This window comes from Asparagus officinalis, chromosome 5 (assembly GCF_001876935.1).
Source record: "Asparagus officinalis chromosome 5, Aspof.V1, whole genome shotgun sequence".
Taxonomy (NCBI): Eukaryota; Viridiplantae; Streptophyta; class Magnoliopsida; order Asparagales; family Asparagaceae; genus Asparagus; species Asparagus officinalis.
In genome coordinates, this window is record NC_033798.1 from 9,870,480 (window position 1) to 9,893,047 (window position 22,568).

At 38.5% G+C, this 22,568-nt stretch overlaps 1 protein-coding gene across 1 annotated transcript; it reads right to left on the reverse strand.

The window, feature by feature from the left end:
* Window positions 1,297-6,351, reverse strand: LOC109843961 (protein IN2-1 homolog B-like). Its single transcript, XM_020412959.1, has 11 exons — window positions 6,272-6,351; window positions 6,092-6,181; window positions 5,931-5,991; window positions 5,736-5,822; window positions 5,335-5,433; window positions 5,126-5,234; window positions 4,956-5,029; window positions 3,925-4,035; window positions 3,628-3,712; window positions 3,470-3,500; window positions 1,297-1,522 (listed from the first exon to the last, which is right to left on the reverse strand). Exons 2-10 carry the CDS (start codon window positions 6,160-6,162, stop codon window positions 3,496-3,498), a joined length of 702 nt encoding a protein of 233 aa, XP_020268548.1. The 5' UTR covers window positions 6,163-6,181; window positions 6,272-6,351; the 3' UTR covers window positions 1,297-1,522; window positions 3,470-3,495.

The window sequence follows — 22,568 nt, forward strand, 5'->3', positions numbered from 1 at the left end:
CCCTCCCACCCCACCCCCACCCACACCCCCACCCCCAACCCCAACACACACACACAATACCAACTTTGGACAATTATTGAAAAATCCAAGTTAACTTTTAAAATACAAAAAAATACCCCCTTAAATATTAGGATTATCACGGGAACCCCTTTAACTTTTAAATTTTATCCAGAAAAAGAAGCCCCTTTTAAGTTTGAGACTTTATTAGAAAATCACCCTAAACTTAAACGGTTTTCTGGTAATATCTCAAAGTTAAAGCGAGCTTTCTAATAACCCAAGTTAAAGGGGGTTTTATGATATTTAGCCTAGTTGGCTATACTTAGAAGACTTATTACACCTAAGTCCTATCTATTACTCTCTGTCTATATGTTTATTAGATACTTACACTCAACATTATTAGTGGCACACTAATAATATTTGTTAAAACTAAATATTATTCATTATACTTCCTCAATATTCATCGAAGGTGTAGTGTTTCTCAAAATACATGCTGTCAACATAATGTCAGTGTTGGTCACAGTATGTCAATATCCTATTGAAAATCTCCGCAAGATTTGATGCTTGAAGAAAATTTTGAATATCTTGGGTAACTCCGTCTTTCTTGCTGTCAAAAACGAATCAAACTAAATAGACCACAAAAATGACAGTTAAAACAAGAACATGACAGTTATAACATGAAGGTAACAAATAAGAAGTAAATGCGATAACTAAGAAACAATGATAGCGACAAGTTAAGAGTAAATGTACCAAATAAACCACAAAGATCACAATTAAGGCACAAAAGTCACATACAGTAGACAAAGGTGACAAGCAAGAAGAGAATGTAACCTATAAGCTACAACTACTTGCACATAAATCACGGAGGGTCACAGATGTTCGTTATTCTACGTATCTCCTTTACCTTTTGTTTTGTCCTTTATTTTTGTTGATTATGTGCATACTTATTGGTATGCCCTTGGACCCGTCACAATGTCGTTACTCTTGGTGGAGAGAGCAGCCGATTTGATTGATAGCTAATCCAATTCAAATTAGATTTTAAATTCAAACCGAACAAATTTAATGAACTTGAACAAATTGAGAGATTATTTCAAATATCGTGTCTTTTGAAGGATCAATACCTTAAAACCCCACACAAGTGGAAAGAATTCTCATCTACCTCTCCTTAACTCTGAAAATTCACTATTTTGACAGTAATCATACTGAAATTCACAGTCATCATCTAATGCAGCAACACTAGCACCAATCATACTTAGAAGAAAGTATTCAAATACCAACAAACTTCTAAACCAGTATCAGTACCAATAGATATATGAAGCATTAAACCTTTATTAGTCTAAACATGTAACAGTCCTCGGAGTCCACAAAACAAAAAACACCATCCAACTCTGAAGGCTTGATACACTTTTATTAGACTACACATAAACAAATCCTCAAAAGTTACACTTTATTATTGTACATCACAAAGCAGAAGAACAGCATGAACCTCATCAGAACACAGGATGTCGACTCAAATGCATGATTTCTGCATTATCCACACAAAAACATGAGCACGATCACAAGTGACATTCATCATACACAATCATACAAAGTCAAGGTATTGCGTTAACTTGATATATGTCACTTGGTGGAGATTGTGCAACATCATTACATATGAGAGGGAATCACCTCATATAGGCATTATCATACTCATTATATATATATATATATATATATATATATAGTATATCTAATAACTATATATATATATATAATTATATATATTATATATATATATATATATATAATATATATAGACGAGGAGAGAGAGAGAGAGAGAGAGAGAGGAGTAAAACTCTTATCCATTTAAGTGGAATAGAAGCCTTGTCCACCAAACTTTTATTCCCATCATCTTGTCTCAAGCATATTTGTTGCCTTCAAAATATGCACAAATCTTAAAGATTCTTCATATCTATCACGGACCAATGCAATATCAACGCGATAAAAAAGTTAGTGGATGACACATTCTATCAACTTTAAGTTGACATAAGCTTTTACCTACTATATATATATATATTATTATATATATTATATATATATATATATATATATATTATATATATATATATATATATATATAAGAAATATGGGAATGCTTGCTACCAAGCAAAAATTTATGTTTGGTAGTGATGTTGTCACACCCTTATCTCACTCATTACCCATGTGAATTTGGCGTCCTACATTTGAATGAGTGAGGAAGATGTTGACACCTCACTACAAGCACAGCTTTTTTGTACTTTGTACCAAGCATACACATTTCTCTCTCTCTCTCTCTCTCTCTCTCTCTCTCTCTCTCTCTCTCTCTCTCTCTCTATATATTATTATATATATATATATATTATATATATATAATATATATATATATATATATATATATATATTATATATATATTATATAATATATTATATATATATATATACACACACACACACACACACACACACACACACACACCGTGTGTGTGTGTGTTTATATATAAATATGTCTGTCTGTATGTCTGTGTGTGTCTATATACTATATATATATATTATATAATATATATATAATTAATATATATATATCTATAATATATATATATATATATAGGTATATATATTAATGCGGTATCCTTGTCATCAGGAGGAGATTTCCTCATTGTCGCCTATGTGGCATTTAATTCCCACCATCCTCATAAAGTATGGCAAGCAAATCCCAACCAGACCTCACCACATATACTCTTCTCTTTACTTTTATTGAGGATGGTGGGAGATTGTGGCCACATAGGCCGTCAGAAGAAAGCCCCTCCTAAGTGACAAGCGCATACCCATTAATCTTTATTTATATATATATGATATATATATATATATAATATTATATATATATATATATATATATAATATTATATATATATATATATATATATTATGATATATTATACTATATAAAGTTTTGAGAGTACGAAAGTGGCAAGGCTTCTATTAATAAGGGTTAATTGTGGGTGGACACCTTGCCCAATTGCTAGTAGACACCCCATACTTCAGTTATTGCAGAGAGACCCCTGTGTGTAATCTTTGGACTCTTTTTTTCAGGACATCTATTTATCAAAAAAATAATTTTCTCTTTCTTTGAGGATAAAAACTTAAAGAAATACTCTGGGGTCTTATCTGCAACAATAGGATTGTATGGGGTCTATCCACAATTGGATGATAGTTGTTGGGTCTATTCTCCAATATAATAAGATATACTTTCTCCCCAATTTCATGCACCTCGACCAATTAATAACATAAAGTGATAAAGGGGTAACTGCAGATGCTGCTTCTGTACTGAAGGTGGTTAACCACTTATTATCCCTGAACTTCTTTTAAGCTAATATAAATTGTAGAATCTAATAATTTTTTAAGTTGTGCATGTTCATAAATAATATAAATAAGGTTCTAGAGTTTATAGTTCAACCTGCAAGGAGCATTGAGGACCTTCATTCAATCTGAGAAAGAAAACAACAAATTATAAATTAGGTGCTTGAATACACTATGTACTCATCATAATAAGGTCCACAATGATGAATCTAATAATATAGAGAATTCAACCCAAAAATAAAAATAAAAACAGACCTATCCCAAACCGCTTCTTAATGCCACCAAGTAGCTCTATCGGATCACACTTAGTAGCTGTATAAGCATCAATCTTGTTCAACTCCTACAAAGAGGGTTTGATAGGAAAAATTAGGACTGTCATAATTCATAAATTAGTTTGTTATCATCATCAAAGACTTATTCCTATCAAAAAATGGAATAGGTGCTGAAATATAACTCCATACTTAGAAGGCTCAATAAAAGACTAAAAGAAACTAGTAATGGAATTAATATACAAACAGTTATGCTCAAGTTTTAGTATGATTCTATATGTACCTCAATCCATTTGGTCAGCTTTGGCCTGCCTTTGGTGACGTCATAGTTCTTTACCTCTGCAAACAACGGCTTGAACCTTTCAACAACAAATGGTGCATATACAATGTCCACCTAATAAAAATGATGATTTAGAAGATGATTAGACGTCGATAGAAATCAACGATCAACATCTCATCAATGTAATGAGATGATAGTCTTGAAATGCTTGAAGCAATGACGACCTCTAACTTGTTACAAGAATAGAAAACGAGATAATCATTCATCTTTCATACTATATGTAATTATGTCTAAGGTTATATTATTGCCTCATAAAAGGGACATCACACAATGAAGGCATAATTCTATGGCAAATAACGCAAAGAGTAGACAGTTTAAAATTTTCACAACCATTAGCAACTGGACACAAAATATTAAGCCATCATCATCATATCGTAACATGCCATCAGACCAAATAAATATATATATTATATATATATATATATATATATATATATATTAATTATTATATATATTATATATATATATATGAGAAATATGAGTATGGCTTGGTATCAAGCATAAAAAGTTGTGCTTGGTAGTGAGGTGTCAAATCCCCCTCTACTCATTCAAATGTTGGGAATAAATTCACATAGGCAGTGAGTGCGATGGAGATGTGACACATCACTACCAAATCATACCCATATTTCTCTCTCTCCTCGCTCTCTCTCTTCTCTCTCTCTCTCTCTCTACTATATATATATATATATATATTATATATATATATATATATATATATATATATTATTATATATATATAAATTTATATATATATATATATATATATATATATATATATATTATATTATATATATTATATATTATATAATATATATTATACTTAATATATTATATATAATATTGACGGGATAAAAATTGAGAATATTCCAAGTCCATATCTTTAATACATTATTGTCAATATAAGTGACATGCACACTTATTTCCAAGGCAAAATTTCAATTTAAAAAAAATAGTTCAACCAACTAAATTCTTACCAGACTGAATTCGCCGAGGAAAAATGGTCCATCAAACTTAGCAAGAGCTTCTTCCAACTTATCATAAGCAGCATCTAATGAATATAAAGTAGCCTAAATTAGTAAGTGTTAATGATCCTTAATCATTTTCCTACTTCCTCTTCAGTAAAAACATAAATCTCGTAACTCACCAACTTCATCAAGTGTATCCCCTTTAGATGTAATTTTAGAAAGATTAACTTTATTTAAAGTGTCGCTATAAATCAACAGCTCAGTGGCAAACTCTTGCTTTATAGGATCCTACAAATCAAAAACATAGAAGAAATGTCCAAAAATAAAGTTAAAAACTGTGTCCAATATTACCATACTTATCGTGAAATTAGGAAGAATACATTCTTACTTCAGGAAGCAATTTCGGGCCTTCAAAATTTTCATCAATATATTGGATCAAATCCAAACTCTCCCCTCTAACTTCATTATTATGCTCCAAAGCAGGCACCTATAATACAAATTACCACTATAAACTAACGCAGCAACAAGAAAAAGTAAATCTGCTTAAAATTCATGGCATTTGACCGCTATATCAGAACTCTGAAGTTGTTGTGAGGGTTGAGAAGTATAATTTTATATTCTACAAAACTATAAAATTTTACCATTCTTTATCGTATACTAATACAAAATTTGGTTTTTAAAATAAATTAGGTTGGTTATTCTGGGTGTATAAATGATTTTGGAAAAATGTGGGTTTCAAAATAAATAACATTTAGGAGAAATTAATAAGAAAATATTTCAAATAATTACCTTGTTTTCATGGTACACCTTCTCCTGGTACCAAGTTGGCCTATTTTGGAGATCAATTGGGACCAATTTTATCTTCTCTTGCAAGCCCTGATCCCAAAATTTCCAAGAACGAGAAAACATACGTCAGCATTTTCACTAAATTTCAACAAAATGCAAATAAAAAATATGATAATTAAGTAGACGGGTCTTTTTCACCTTGAAGTTCCTTGCAATCCAAGTTCTTTGGGCATACGGACATGTGTAGGTCACATACAACCTTTATATTCACAAACAAACAACATATCGATATAAAAATTAAGAAAGTGCTGGTAAATTATGGAGAAAACACCAACAACAAAAAAAAAATTCCTTTTTACCTTGTGGTTCCATCGAAGAGAGTAGGTGGATCCGCAGAGGCATCAAGAATAGAGGGAAGTTGCTCGACCATGTTGCTATGCTTAATCCAACTAAAAGAAAACAAAATGTTTAAGAAATTAATAAAAAAAATTGGGATAATTAAAGAAAACCCAGAAAAAATTATAGATAATAATATCGACCTCTAAGAACTCTAATGGTGAGGGAATGTTTAGAAATTGGCAGGATCTTATAGGAGCCTCTCGCGCTGGCAACCAAAAAAGAGTCGTGACGTGAGGCAATCGTTTAAGGTATAATTTCAAAAGGAAACGCCAAAAAGCTAAAATTTGTATAAATGTTGTAGTCTTTTTCTAAGTAACTATCAAATATTTACGGTTTCATTCTTATCCACAATAAATTGTGTCCGATATAGGACTAAAGTGGGTTATCAGTCTTTTCACACTCCTAGGTGAGGTGTCAACGATGTGACAACATTTTGGGCATTTTTGGGAACTTGGCTTATAATCTACTTAGCATATAATTCATAAATGAGCTATAAGCCAAGTGGATTATAAGTTAAAGTGTTTGGCAAAATAAAAAATAAATTATAGTTGCTTTTAATAAGAAAGCCTTTGCAAAATGAGTGGACTATAATATATCATTGTTGTTAAAATAATAAAAAATGATACAGCCCTAAATTTAAACATTGAATAGACTTTGAAATTATTTTAAATGTAAATTATGTTAAATGTTGATGGGTAAACTTGACATTTACTTGGTTAAACTCTATAGCATATAAGCCACCAAAAAATAAGCTGGTTATGAGAGCAGTTTTTTGGCTTATAAGCTAAAATAAGCCTGTCGCCAAACATGTTGCGGTGGCTTATAAGTCACAAAAAGGTGCTTATAAGTCAGCTTGACCAGTTGCCCAACATTTAAATTATGATCTAAATAAGTAACTAGTGATATGTTCATCTATACTTATGATTAGTGTATTACAGGTGTGTATACGCTCATATGAGCAATGTAATATGAATATACTATAATTATCAATCAAGGGAACTTGATTTAGTGGGTGTTTGTTTACATGCAAGTGAAAGATAAAAGTGAAAAAATGACTTTCTTTTAACATTTTATGTGTTCATTTGCATGCATGTGGTAGTGAAAGTGAAATGTAAAAAAGCTGCCACATAGGATTTAATGCAAATTTGACTTCCTCTAAAAAAGTGGTGAAGTCACATGAAGTGACAAAAATAGAAACCAATTTTAATTAAATGATTTTAATTATATTTACTAATTAATTTAATTTTGTCACATCATCTTTACATTGCATTTTCAACGATAAATTTTTTTCTGAAACAAACATTACATTCCACTTATATGCTGATGTGGATGTGAAAGTTATTTTGCAAAGAAAAGTAACTTACACAATTTCAATTCTCTTCGGAACAACTAAACACCCCCTTACTTCAAATAAGACACATCAAATTTTTAATTATAATCTTTAAAGATATCATGTCTAATCCAGAGAATATAGCTGCTAACGTTGCCAGATATACTCTTTTATGGGCAGGTTCCAAGGATGATAGACTTACAAGAAGGATCCGCAGAGCTGCTCTCAAGTTACAATTCCAAGAAATTGCGAAGAAAAAAGCAGGTGCGGACATGGATGATAACTTCCTGGTTGATTAAGATGTCGCCTGGGGCAATCGGGGTGTGCAGCTGTTTTTCTTCAGTAGGTTCCCTATCATCAACAGGTGTTGGTAAAGTTGAGGAATGCAAGCTTTCTCTTGGTGGCACTGGTTTCCTCTTCTCCTTCTTTTGTGGGATTTTTAAACCTTTATGTTCCTTTTGACGCCTTTGTGCTTTTTTGGGCGGTAGATTGTTTTCAGCCAGTGATTAGTTTGCTTTTGTTTTTCTGGGGGGTTCTCCCTACTGTGAGGTAGGTACAAGGGGGAAGAGTCATGATAGGTGACGACAAGGTCCGCTCCCTATCGACTCCTTTCTTCTTGTTCCTCCAAACCCAGTCTTTTTTGTAAGTTTTGTAAGTTTGTACATGTTTAGACTTCTTCTTCAGTACATATATGAATATATTTTGAGCAGGGAAATTTATTCTCTGCTTTTCAGCTCAAAAAAAAAATTTTAATTATAAACGGAACAACTAAACACCCCCTTTCTTCAAATAAGACACATGCAAAAATTGAAATGATGTATAATGTCTTTTCTTTTATGGCTATGGTCCTTTTAGGATGCTGAAATGGTCTAATATCGCATGTAGCAAATAATGCATGTAAATATTTATTGCAAAAAAATTCATCACAAAGATATCGTTTTAATCTCCATTTTTTATCAAAGAAAATATATTTTTAAATTCAAATTCAGTATTTTATTAGTTTCCAAAACTTATATTTATTATCGAAAATTAATTTATTTCAATCAAAAATTACAAAATAATCTATATTTTCTTATTTATTTCAACTAAATTGGTGATGGGACATTAATTTCGAAGTTTTCAATTAATATTTGTTGCAGCTAAATTGTCTATGGAAAATGCTACTGCCTTTTTCTACAAAATATAAATTTGTATACTGAAAACAAAACATTGCTACAACATCTACTGCTGCTACCGTATTTCTCATGAAGCGAACAATTCCTCCATTTGCACCAAAAGAAGCAACTATACAAAATAAATGGTTGGAGGTACTTCTGTAGTGAAGGACTCAAATCTTTTACTTTTAACCTAAAAGTTCCTAATGAGATAACTTTACAATATCGTCTTTGAAATTTTTATTTCAAATTATCAACTTTAGAGGAACTAATATGATAAAAACTTAATTTGTACGCGCTAACTAATTTTGCAAGTATTTAAAACAAACAGTGCCACCGCTTGACTAGCATGCAGCAAGGTTCAAAAGCAGACCTAACAATTGCCAAGATCACAAGATGGTTCACCTACCGTACTGGGCCTCGTTCGTGGTTAGGATTCTTGCGGTCCGTGCAGGCGAACATCAAGACAATGTCTGGACCTTGGACTTGTATTTAAAGGCCCAACGGCTTGTTTTAACGAGTGTACAAATATTTGCCACGCCACATGTGCTGAAAACTTTTGGTATACTGGACTTTACCTTCTCTCGTTATTTTTAGCTTCTAAACTTCATTGTGTGAAAATTTTAGGTGGACTGGACCTTTTTTTTTTTGCACGGGCGAACTTCAAAGCCCAAACAAAAGAACAACAGAAGCACGTAACCATGAAGTTTTTTGTGCTCAAATATTTCATGGTTTGATATTAGTCCCTCAGACCATTAAATTTGCTACTAGATCTCCAAATTCTCAAAAGTTGTTTCATATTAATCTTTCTAATTGCTACTTCTACTCTTGAATGGAGGGAGTAATTTTTAAATAACTTAAAAATGAGGAGAGCTAATAACAATTACAATGACTTGAGGGACCAATTTCAAACTAAATTAAAATTCGGGGATCTTTTAACAATTTTAGTGATTTGAGCCTGAGAGGCTAATTTTAGATTTTGAAAGACAGCTTAAGGGCCTGTTTGGTTATTTCCTAAAAAACCAAAAAATAGAAATAAAAATCAAGAAATCTCAAAAAGTACAAATTCACACATTTCCATCCCAAAAACTCACCCACAACATCTAATAAAATATTATTTTTATCCAACAACTCATCCATCACATCTAATAAAATATTATTTTCATCCAACAACTCATCCATCACATCCACCACATCTAATAAAATATTATTTTCATCCACAACATCACTCAACTCATCTCATCTCATATTTAAAAATCACTCACATCATCTAATAAGATTGTGACAACTCATCTCATCTCATTAACATTTCATTTCTTTGTTTTCCTCCCAAAAAGCTAGGAAAACAATTTCCTTAAGTGTGTGTCACATCATCCAATAAAGCTAGGAAAACAATTTCCTTAAGTGTGTGTCACATCATCCAATAATATAATGACAACTCATCTCATCTTATCTATTTTCTTATTTTTAAGAAATAACCAAACAAAAGAAAGCAACCTATTACAAGAAATAGTTTTCTTATAATTTATTTTCTTATTTTTTCCGCCAACCAAACAACATCAAAACAAATTTTCTTAAAAAATCACTCACATCATCCTATAATAAGGTGACAACTCATCTCATCTCATCTCCATTTATCTCTTATGGGTGTGTGGGATTCTGACGGAAAAACTATATGTAATCTAACACTAGCTTTTGGTATATATCTTTAGTTAGGCTTATAAAAATAGGAGAAATGCTATGAGGTCCCAGAATGACTAAAGAGAATGTGAGTAAGCCTCAAATAAATTTTTTTATATGCATAGCCCCCAAATTGGCTTACCATTTACTCTTAAGCCTCAATTGCCCATTCTATATAGTATTTTGTTTAAAACCCAAAATTAACCCTCTATCTTTTCGCAGAAACCACAAAAAAAAACTGCCCTGTTTCTCTTCTGTTGTAATGATGGTATGCATTTAATGCTAATTAAATTTGTGTTTTGGAGGGAAATCTTCTCTCTCTCTCTCCTTAATTCTTATATAACTTATCAAGAGAGACGGATCTATCTTAGTTTTCCATTAATTTCTCTTAATGATCATAACCTCTCTTTATTACTTCCTCTACTCCAATCCATCATTCATAATGTCAAAAGGTTCTATATTTTATATGGTTGCCAACACATCAACTGATAAGGGGATATTCTTACATGTTGATTCCTCAACCCAGTTAATGAGCATAAAGTTTAAAGTGTCAGAGAAATTAAAAACCTCATTTGATTTTGTCTCTGAAACACAAAACTGAAAGGAACAACAACTTCACCTTTGCTATTGAAAATGAAGAAGACCTAAATAATATGAATAAGTATAGTCTTCCAAATGGATATACAGATATCAATCAATCTGTATGGTAATGCAATAGAAATAGATTCAACTTTTCATAACACCAATAAAGTGCCAAAAAATCTATAAGTAAAAGTATTCACATTTAGAAGTTCATTGTTAAGGGAGCATTTGGCAACCATGGCGTTTTTGCCGTTTTTGTTTTTTTTTTCAAAAAAAAAAATAAAACGTGATTGGCAACCGGGGCGATTTTTTGACTTGACCCTTTACAAAATCCAAAAAATAAACGCTTTTCTTAAAACACCAAAAAAGTGTTTTGAGATTCCGTTTTTTCATCTAACCGCCTGCTCGTCCGCGTCCGTCGCCCCACCCGATGACTCGCGGTCGTCGTCGCCCGCCACACAACCGCCGCCTGGTTTCGCCCGGGGGCCCGTCAGCCGCGCCTCTCCCGCCCCATCCGTACCGTCGTCGCCAGTCGACGCCCCGCCCCGCTCCGGCGCCATCCGCCGCCCTGCCGCCGCCTGCGTTTTCATCTATATAAGCGCTGCCGTCGGCCGGCAGCCGTCGCGGCCCCGGCCGTCGCCTGCGCCACCCGTCCGTCACCGCCGTGCCCGTCGGCCGCCCGTCAGCCAACGCTAGCCGCCCACCGTGTCGCCGCCGCCGTCAGTCGGTCGACGGCCGCCGTCGCGTTGCATGCCCGCTCGCGTCGCCGACCGCCCGCCGGCCGCCGCCGCTAGCTGCCGATGCTCGTCGTCGCCAGCCGCTGCTTCGGCCGTCGTCGCCCGCCGCACCGGGCTGGCCCTGGCAAGTTCGCGCCCGCCCCGCCAGCCGCCGGCCGCCGCCGACTGCGTCGACAACCAGCTCCGCCTGGTCGTGTTGCCGCCGTCCGCGACCGGGCATCGGTCGACGGCGCCACAATCGCCACCGGCATGCGCCGCGCCGCCGCCCGTGTCTGCACCGTCGCCCCATCGTTCGGTGTCGCTAGCGTCCGACCCTCCCGCCGGCGACAGTCGCCCTTCCTCCGCCGCCGTCGCCGTCGCCGCTATATAAATAATAACTATAAATGATGTTTTGAAAACACGTTTGAAAAATAAACACCATGGTATGATGTTTTTTAAAAAACACTACAAAAAGAAACACTTTGGTTACCAAACACACTTTCAGATATGTTAACAATTGTGGACAATTTTAGGTATGGCCACGTGACCTCAAATGTTACCGATTCCTTCAACATTGGAAGCATGGATGTTATGTATTTTACCTTTTGTGGGACTATACGTAGGCAAAGTATAGAATGCAGCACGATAGGCGAGTTATGGCTTCAAAATGGAATGGATTCTCATGTCCAAAAGCTGAGTTAGTATTAGAAGAAAATATTCACCAAGTTGGACGCCTACAAGTTAAGCATTCAACTGAAGGTATTGTGGAAGTGGAATCAAATAAAATATGTAATGTAGATTTAAAGAATTATACATATACATGTCGTTCTTTGGATATCACTCATATTCCTTGTAAGCATGCTCGTGCTGCAATTGCATGAAAGGGATGTGATGTTTATCATTATTGTTATTGGCTTATGATTGTTGAAGATTTCAAAAAAAAGTTATGAACCAATCTAATTTCATATTTCTGATTTATAAGTGTAGGCGTCAAAAAATGCTAAGAGATATCCAAACATAGAGAAAATCATTCAAAAGAAATCGACAGATATGAACTGTCTCACCAGCGAGACAGTCTTTTCTATATCGCAGCGAGACAGTATTTGCTGTCTCGCCAGCGAGACAGCCTTTGCTGTCTCGCCAGCGAGACAGTGTTTACTGTCTCAAGGGACGTGGGAAACATCGTGGGCGAAAATCACGTGAATAACTGCCAAAATAATGGAGTTTGAAACGTGAGAAGGCAGTTAAAACAAAAACTGCCTGGCGGTTACTGTTTCCGAGACAATATTTACTGTCTCACGGGCCGAGACAGCAAACACTGTCTCGCCCGCCGAGATAGTAAATACTGTCTCGCCGTACTGATTTTGTCGTTTGTTGAGTTTTTTCAGTTACAGACCCCTGAGGCTATAAATACCCCCCTAGGGTTACTTCTGATGAGGGGCGAACATATTTTCGAGCAATCCAGAGCAGAGAGAGCAGATTTGAGTTTTCGCACAACTCCTTGAAATTGAGCTTTGACTTGATTTTAAGAAGAACGACTATCTTACTTTGATAAGATATCGTTTCAAATTCTCAATTTGATAAACGAAGTCAGAATCAGTAAACCCCCTTCACGATCTGTGATTCGGCGGTCCACGAACCAAAGCGTTCCCGGCACAGGCAAAGTCCCACAAAAACAAGAATCGATAAACGATTTTTGTGTTATTTTCCAAGAGAGTTGTAATTTGCTTATTTTTCGTTGTAATTCGCTGTAAACAAATTAAGTTTCAATGGAATCTACAATGAAAACAACTTTCGACGAAAATAAACTAGCGACCACAGTGGGAGCCAGCGGTCTCGCTGCCGAGGCCGCGGTGTCGCAACCGATCAAGATCGTTGTCAATGAAGAGATCGAATATGAGTTCGATCAGGCGAAGTTTGAGGAGTATTTGTCATCCTCATCTGCAAAATCTTCCTCGTCTCGTAAATATAGGAAGATTTCGTCTTCTAAGAAAACTTTCAAGTCTGCAATTCCAATGAAGGCCGCAGACGAAGATTCTTGCCCGATCGTTGCTAAGGAATCTCCCTGCAACGTTGCTGCTCCAAATGACTCCGTACCAATTGAGGAGTCATTGAATCATAGCTCGCCGGTGCTGACGAAGAGGGCTCGTCATAGACAACGCCAGCGCCGTGCTCGTCAATTGGCTAAGGCCATGCAACAAACCGACGAGGTCCATTACTATGCAGACCTAGAGTCGAGGAAACAGAAAGTGACTCATTTTCCTCAACGGCAAAATAATCACATTTCTGCACAACTTACGACGGAGGAGTGGACCCTCGTCAAAAGGGCTCGCTCGACCCTTAAGGAACGGATACAAAAGCGTCAGGCGAAGGCCGCCCGTGCTCGCGCTCTTCGTCAACAAGCACAAGGAATCAAGAAGGAGACGGTGTCTGAAAAGCCACTGAAGAACCGTAGAGTTTGGATGCCGAAGACGCCGCAAACATCTGTTCCGGACCCATCTACTGCATCATCAGTGAAACCCTGGGTTAGCCCAGATTTGTCTAAGTTTAAAATCACAATGGCGGATCGCCTCGGTCCCTCAGTTGACAATCGAGGCAAAGCCCCAGTCAAGGAATAACCAGATCCTGTAAATAAACCCTTAGTGGTTTCATATACAGGGGGTCGTAAAAAACCTCCCGTCAGAACAGCTCCAGTCCAAAACGAGAAAGTATCAATTCACTCTCGTCTAGGACCGATGAAGACCCCATTCCCGCAAGGGGGTGGATTTAAAAATTTAACTTTGGATCGCCCAGAGGCGACGACCAGTCGTCCTGTGCACGTTAATAAAGTTCAGAAGCAAAAGATAGGTTGCTCGAATCATAATAATGATGAGCTGTACTATCAGAAAAATAACTCAAGAAAGAGGATTGTTCGAGAAGATGAGTCCCATTGCGCATGCGAGAGGCTCATTAAGGCAGTATTGACGGAATGCAGTTGCTCTAAAAATAATTCAACAAGAGTCTCCGTATTTCAAAGATTGTCTAATGAAACGTCAAGACCCAAAATGAGACGTTTCAACAAGAAGAAACCTGTAATCCGACAAGGTGAATTCCCTGAGGTCACTATCAACATGACCAACAAAGGAAAGCAACAGTCAATCAATCCCGACCCTGATTTCTCTCCGGGAGGGAGAGTTGAACGAGGCCTCTCTCAAAGGATGTCGCGATTACAGAGAAGAGCCAACCGACGTCGAGATTACAAGAAGATGCACGAGGGGCTATCTTCAGATGAAGAAATGTTAGATGCTTGTTCCGCTGTCGCTTCGGATGATACCGCATCCAGTGTCGGCCAAGTCAGAGAATCATTTACAATCACACCGGATCAACTGGCTCACATACTACAAGAAGCGTTGGCTAAACAACGCGAAGAAATTTGAGCTGAGTTCAAGACCGAGATAGAGTTGACTATGCAGCAAATGCGAGATTTGCAGGTTCAACAACATCAACCGGAATCAAGCCAAAGAGCAGAATCCAGCCGGCGTAATGAAGAAGATGAAACTATCTTCGACGATCCTCCTCCAGATAAAGATAATTCCGGAAGCGGTCCGACCAAGTCATCCACTCAACCTCCGTAAGTTTACTTGAAGAAGAGCGAGGAAGAGGATAAGAAGATGCATGATCTCGAGAGCAAAGTTAACGCTCTGATGACGGCCCAAGAAGTGAAGAAAACGGGCATTCCATACCCATATCCGAGGGAGTGGGACCTGATTCCTTACCCCCCAAAATTTAATTTGATTAACTTTACTCCTTTTGATGGTAGGGGTTCTCCCACTCAGCACTTGATCTATTTCAAGTCGCATCTCGGCGCAATAACCGGGAACGAAGCCCTGATGGTCCGGTCATTCGTAGGAACCCTTCGCGGGCCTGCCTTCGATTGGTACCGACGCCTTAAACCTGGGAGTATCACTAGCTGGGAATATATGGAAGGACTGTTCCTCATCAATTTCTTCGACGACGACACGGAGATCTCTATTGGCATGTTGTTGGATGAGAAGCAGAATGATGGGGAATCGGTCGATGTCTTTGTCAAACGATTCCGGGACAAAGCAGTGAACTGCAGAGATCCACTCACAGAAGAATTTATTCTGCAAACGTGTCATAATAACCTATCCTTGGATGTATTAGAGATAATGGGGATTGTACCTTCTAAAACTTGGAAGGAATTGAAAGTAAGAGGTGAACAGGCTGAACGCTTTCTCAAGAGAAGGAATTTCGAGAGAGGTCTGCCGCCAGCTAATAATCAAAAGCAGAACTTTAATCCTCGAGGCAGAGGAAGAGGGTCCACGACAGCTGTGGATGCACATCAAACGTCGTAACAGCCGTCGCAACAACAACCGCAGCAGTCATCCTTCCAGTTGGCACCAAATCAAAATCAACAGTCTCCGAAGCAGTTTAAGCCTTCCGAGCCCAGATTCCCGAAGGAATACTCTTTCATAGATGATGAAGTTCCAGTCATCTTCATATACTTGTTGGAGAATAACAAGATCAAGCTTCCACCGGTCACAAACCAAGAAGAAGCAACGAAGACCAATGACCCGAAGTATTGTGCCTATCACAGGAGGGTCCACCATCCCACTAAGACGTGTTATGTCTTAAAGGACAAAATACAAACCTTAATTGATGTTGGTATTGTGACGCCGAAGCCAAAAGAGAAGAAGGTAGGCGCAAACGCGGTCTCTATTAGCTTCGGATCAGTTCCTTTATCCTGGTTTCAAGCCGAACCAGTATCAAAGGTCAAGATGCAAACCATCAACGATGATCCCCATGGACAGCGCCAAAAAGGGCTTGTATCTCATATAACCCCCAACGGAGAAGTCCTTTGGGTTCATCCGGATTTGCTTGAAGATGAACAGTGGACAGCATCCACGTCGAAGAAGAAGTCAAAAGACAAAGGAAAAGAGAAGACTTGTTATGGAGCCTCAGCAATTCCCGAGAGAAATGATGAAGAGATTCCAGCTTTACTGCTTTCGGAAGGAGAGCAAGGAGTTTTCGCTACCAGGAGTGGAAACGAATACCGCTTTAACTACTCAAGTGCATCCGAGCAGTTAGCTGAGCAGGGGGTGGTAAAAGCAGTACCTACCAAGACTTTGACAGAGCTGGGGGTGGTTATAAGTCCACCCGTAGCAACTGAAAAGCCTCAAAAGATTGATAAGCAAAAGGAGAAAGAACCTCAACACAAAAAGGTTCAAGTTCCGAGGCAGTCTCGTTTCAATCGACCGATTGGACGAGACAAACCGGAAAGCTCGAACACTTCATACCACTTCGATGTTATGACCCAATTGGCTAACATCCCAGTGAAAGTAACTCTACATGAGTTATCACGTCTTTCTAAAAACACTAGAGATGCGTTCACCATTACTCCTGACCAGCTCACTCAAATAGTTCAAGAAGCGTTAATCAAGCAGAAAGAAGAATTTGAGGGTAAAATGGAATTGGCTATGTGACAAATAAGAGAGTTGCAAGCTGAAAGGTGTAGATTTCCTAAATCTGATCATCAAGTTGGGTCTAGCTGTTACGCTACACCAATCATGCCTATTTCAGATAGGACAAATAACGATGGTCCGAATCTGAATATGGTCATCAAGACTGATTCACCCATCGATAACACTGGGGGTGGTACGACCACATCCTTCAATGATACTGGGGGTGGCCCAATTCCTTCTTCTCGACATCGCTCAAAAAGATATGAAGATGAAAATGAAAAGCAGAAGGAAGTCGAGTCTGTCACCACCTCAATTAGGCGCTGTCCCAAAAGAAAAATAGTTGAGGAAAGTCAACTAGAGTTCATACCCAGATTTGCTGTTGATCAAACATTACGACGACAACCACGGGAACGGTCGCCACAACAGTCGCGTCAGATACAACGATACTCCTTCAAAGACGATGATGTTCCAGTCATCCTCAAATACCTTCTAGAAAATAACAAAATCAAACTCCCACCTATAAAAAATCAAGAGGAAGCTAGCGGGATTGCTGACCCGAAATATTGTGAGTACCACAGGAGGATTCTTCATCCTACAGAGAATTGCTACACCCTCAAAAATACAATACAAGCCTTGGTTGAAGCCGGCATCTCAATAGTAAAACAAACTGAATGAGAACGATCGCCAAACTCCGAAAAGTATAAGAGTATAAACTGCTTCTTCTAAAACTCCAACGGGTATAGGAGTATAAAATGTTTCCCTTGTATATATCGGGAAGTTCTCAGAAGAATACTGTATGCGGTATTCTTAGGGATAACCCAATCACTGTAAAAGTGATAAATAAGACATCTACATTTAAACCCTAAATGTTAGAATGTTTTCTTTTACCAAATTCATTAACTCTCATGAGTTACTTTGTTGAGATGAGATTCAATTCTGTAAACAGTTAATCTTTCCTCACAAAACCCCTCACCGATCAAATCGATCGACGAAGGATACACCAAAATCCGTCATGGATTAAAATCATTTAAACTCCCACATTTCATTTGGTCAAACCTTACTCAGTTAGGACCAAAGCCAAAATCCCCTCTCGATTCCTTCAATGAACGAGAGGCCCACAAATCGAGCGATCAAACTTTTCTACAATTTGGATTGTCTCAAAACTCTCACTTGGTCAAAACTTACTCAGTTAGGACCACAACCAAAATCTCCTTTCGATTCATTTTACGAACGAAAGGTCCACTTTTGAACTGAATAACCGAACCTTATGACAGTTAAGATTATTCAAACCAGTCTAGATTCTCTAAGTGGAGATCCCACTTTGAGTTTCTTTTGCACCAGGAGATAGAATATAAAATTCTTCCTCTCCAAATTTTGGGTTTATCTCTACCAACAAACAAGAGACCAGGAGATAGAATATAAAATTCTTCCTCTCCGATTTCGGGTTTATCTCTACCAACAAATAAAAGACCAGGAGATAGAATATAAAGTTCTTCCTCTCCGATTTCGGGTTTATTGTCCTATATAGGAAACATAACCTACTCACATTTTAAAATCCATGTTATTCACACATGGGGGATGTTATCTCTATCCCTTATTAGAGATAAGCCTACATCTAACACATGTAGCCTACATATTCAACATTGTAGCTTAAAGCCTAAAAGAGTTTAATTCTTTTAGCACAACGTTATATGTGAAACGGACCTAGATAATTCACTTACTAGCCCGACTCAAACGGTAGTTGGTAAAGGCATATCAAATCCGTTGATGACTGAGGATTTGCCAAAAATCCTATAAGTATTATGGTTATTTATTCTGAACAAGAATGAGTAATCATAATAAAATCTCAATGAGCAAAATGATTCAATATATTGATCAAGAGTGTTCAAACAAAACTAAAAAAAAAGTCCTCCAATTACAAGAGTTTATATTGACGAATCTGATCTTCAAGTTGCGAAAGCTCTGACGCACGAGCCTGTTCAAGCTCAGTTGCCAATTTAACTTTGAAGGCTTCTTCGTCAACATTCTGAAGTTCGGTGACCTCCCGCTCCTTTTCAGCAAGTATCTCATCCTGAGTATTCAATTGTTGAAACAGGTCTTCTTCAGCTTGAGTTACTTTTGTCAGCTCAGACTCCAGGATTTCACGAGCATCCTTGGCATTTATAAGTTGCTCTTCTAAGCGGGCTATCTCCGCTTGGTTCGACTCTAAGTCCTGGCGCAGATTAACCTTGGCGTGTGTTTTCCTGCCAACACTCACCCTAAGTTGAGTACTGTGGGCTCTTAGCTTTTGGAGTTCGATATTAGCTGATTTTTGAGAATCACGCCACGCTTGTAACTTAGAGTCCATATGAGAAGCAATATAGGAAGGTACGCTTTCGGTTCGAAGACCCTTCAGAAGTTCAACATGTTGCTTCAAGTCGACCATATAAGCGTTGATCAAATCGGCTAACTCGTTATATCCTTCCTCTCTGATCCCTGATATATAACGGTCAAGAGGTCTCTTAAAATTCTCAAAGTGCGATCCTTTAGAGAGAATACGATCAACCATAGAATTCAAAAAGGAGATGAAGCTATGGAGATTAGAGCAAATGCCAGCCTTATCAAGATCCTCGTCTGTTAACAAAGCTTGAATGCGATTTGATAATGTTGAGGAAGGAGCTGATATGAAGACAAATATGTTAGTACAAAATATATGCTTGAGGAAGGAGCTGATATGAAGACAAATATGTTAGTACAAAATATATGCGTGCATGCATAACGATGAGCGGAAGCATACCATGTTGAACAGAAGAGCCTTCAGCACGATCTTGTTCACCCAACGGGAGTAGTTCGGCCTCCTGAGCAGCCAAAGTCGGTTCAGGAATGGCAGCTTTTGACACACTAGCTATGTCAGAAGATTTTTCAATCTCAACCTCAGAGAACTTTGGGTCTAAGTTGAGAGGCTCCTTGGGAGAATATTCTGCAAACAAGAGAATCACAATGAGTATGATGGAATAGTAATCAGAAATTTGAAACAAATGACGAGTTAAACTCATCAGCTCTAGACACAACATCGGCTGGCGCACCAACTTCTTCAGTTGGTCTCGTTTTTGTTGCAACTGGGCTAATTTGGGGAGTGACGGTGATTTCTATTATCATGGGGTCTATAGGAGTAGAAGGTTGAGGTTCAAGAACTGATGATTGCAAATCAACCTCAGTTCCTGCCCATGGCACGAGTTCACTACCCTCCGGTCGATCAGACGTTCCAGTGATTATGGTAGTATCAGCTCCAGCAGCTGGTCCTATAATTCAAACACTTATATGATTAATCAAGTTAAAACATATATGTATGTATGTATGGAGTTCACAGAACCAAAGTCTTACTCTCAGAAGGACCTGCTTCTGTTGAACCAACTCCAACGTTGGATTCTGTGGCCGCACTAGGAGTTTTTCCCGATAATAAATCGGAGATATACTGATGGTCGCCTTCAGAGAGATCAAAATCGAGGTGATGCTCATTGTCAGAGAGATCAAAATCGAGGTGATGCTCATTGAATTCCTCGACCTCTGTTGCAGGCGTGGCCTCTCCCCCAACAGACTCTTTCATTATGGCATCTATAGAACGTGTTGAATTGTAAATGACACGTAAATTTAAACGAATTTGCTCAAGACAAAGATTAATTTTACCTTCGTTGGTCGGGACGGATTCGAGAGCTCCACCACTTGTACCTGCTTCTTTTAGTTTAACTAAAAGGAGACCAAGCGCACAAGTCATTAAAGGAGGCACACGGTCTGACTCATTCATTTCTCGGATTTCTCTTCCAAGGGGAGAAAGATCAGTACCTGTATCCGTAGCCGATGGATCAATATCAGAAATCGGTGGAACATCAGCTGGTCCTTCTTTCAGAGCATCCTGCATTTGCTGAACGAAGCTGGTTTCCTCAGTCTCCATACCACCAGGAGAAGCAGCTTCAACTCGATATTCTCCCTCTTCTTGACTCCCTACAGAAATTGAAAATGGAATGAGTTCGAGCGTTAAAAAGTGTAAAAGCGATAAAAACAAATAGTTATCTTGTTCATCAGAAGAAGCACCACGACCAGACATCTCTTCTAGAGCAGGAAGATGAACGCGTGGTTTAGAGACAGCTTTCTTTTGTCTCTTCGGTAGATGTGCTTCAGAACCTTCGTGACGACGTTTGGTGCGTAATTCAGTGCTAGGAGGGACCTGAATTTGAACTTGAGTGGAAGATTGTGATCTTTGTCGGCGAGCAAGAGGCACTTCATCCTCTTCATCCTCTTCATCCCCACTGTGAACGTCTACCGTCATCCGGTTGGGATAAGTCATGACGACTCTCTCCCTCTTTCTTTTCGGAGCATTCTGTGGTTGGGTGAGCGCAGCAGAAGGGCGTACAAGTCCTCTTTCAAAGAAAGAGTCGGGGAGACCTACTGCTTCCTCAGAACTTGAATCAGCCTCGCTCGCCCCTTCAGATGTTTCTGTTTTCTCAGAATCAAACTCCTCTTCGCTACCAGTTGGGAGGGCCGGTTCCTTTCCTTTTCTTGAAGATTCAGCAGTTTTCCTCGAGTCAACACCATAGCCTCACGAGTCGCCTCTGTCGCTTGCCGCGGAGCTGCCTCTTCCTCTGAGTCCGATACTCTCCTACGTCGAGTAACGATATTAGCGGCAATCAACCACTTACAAAAGAAGAATGTCATCCGTAGGGGCGGCGCCTCCAAAGGAAGATCGAATTCAACATTTGTGCAGCCGGCGATGCTCCAAAACCAAGCCCTCACCCCGTCAATAAGTCCACCTCGAAAGCTAAGGTGGCGGTTTGGGTTGCCGACATACATCTGATCATAGCTGAACTGACGGGCGAATCGACATGGGAGATAGGGTTCAATATGACAAACGTCTCTTACCCGGAACAATAAATAACCAGGTCGAATGTTCATCAACCATCTGAAACACCCGACATCCAAAATGGTGCGATTCTGCCTTGGGTCTTCAGCATCCACTAGAGTCGTATTGTAGGTACCGGAGAACTGGGGGAAGCAGGGAAAGAATTCCCAACACTTGTGAATTCTGAACTGTCGCGTTATGTCCGGCCATCGATGTTTGATCCATTTGCAATTCTCGAGATTCTGCAATAGAGGGAGGTTGGGATCTACCATCTCAGGAGCTTCCATTAAATCTGATCGATGAAGTGCTAACCAGGTCATTAGATAAGTGTAGGGTAGCTCCAGCTTCGGAACGGACAGACTGGCGGAAGGTTTCTTTTTCTCCTGAGTAAACACGGAGATTAATTGCCGTAATCCACTGTGAATAGCGGCCACCATAGCAGGAAGCAAAGATAATTTGCGACCTGTAGCTAGCTGGACGGCCGGATACAACACTTCCATTGGCATCGCATCTGAGGACTGGTGGGGAACTACGCACCTCTTTAGCCATAAAGCCAGGAAACCCGCCAGCAGAGCAGTAGGGCTAATCGGAACACCAGCTTGCCACAGATAAGGGTGGAACTTAGTGCCGTGCGAAA

Excerpts from the sequence above, each read along its gene's own strand:
- LOC109843961 (XM_020412959.1), bottom strand. The coding sequence starts at position 6,162 with ATGGTCGAGCAACTTCCCTCTATTCTTGATGCCTCTGCGGATCCACCT. Across the intron at positions 5,030-5,125 it reads GGATACACTTGATGAAGTTG|ATGCTGCTTATGATAAGTTG; the intron begins GTGAGTTACGAG and ends TATATTCATTAG. Across the intron at positions 4,036-4,955 it reads TCCTCGGCGAATTCAGTCTG|GTGGACATTGTATATGCACC; the intron begins GTAAGAATTTAG and ends CATTTTTATTAG.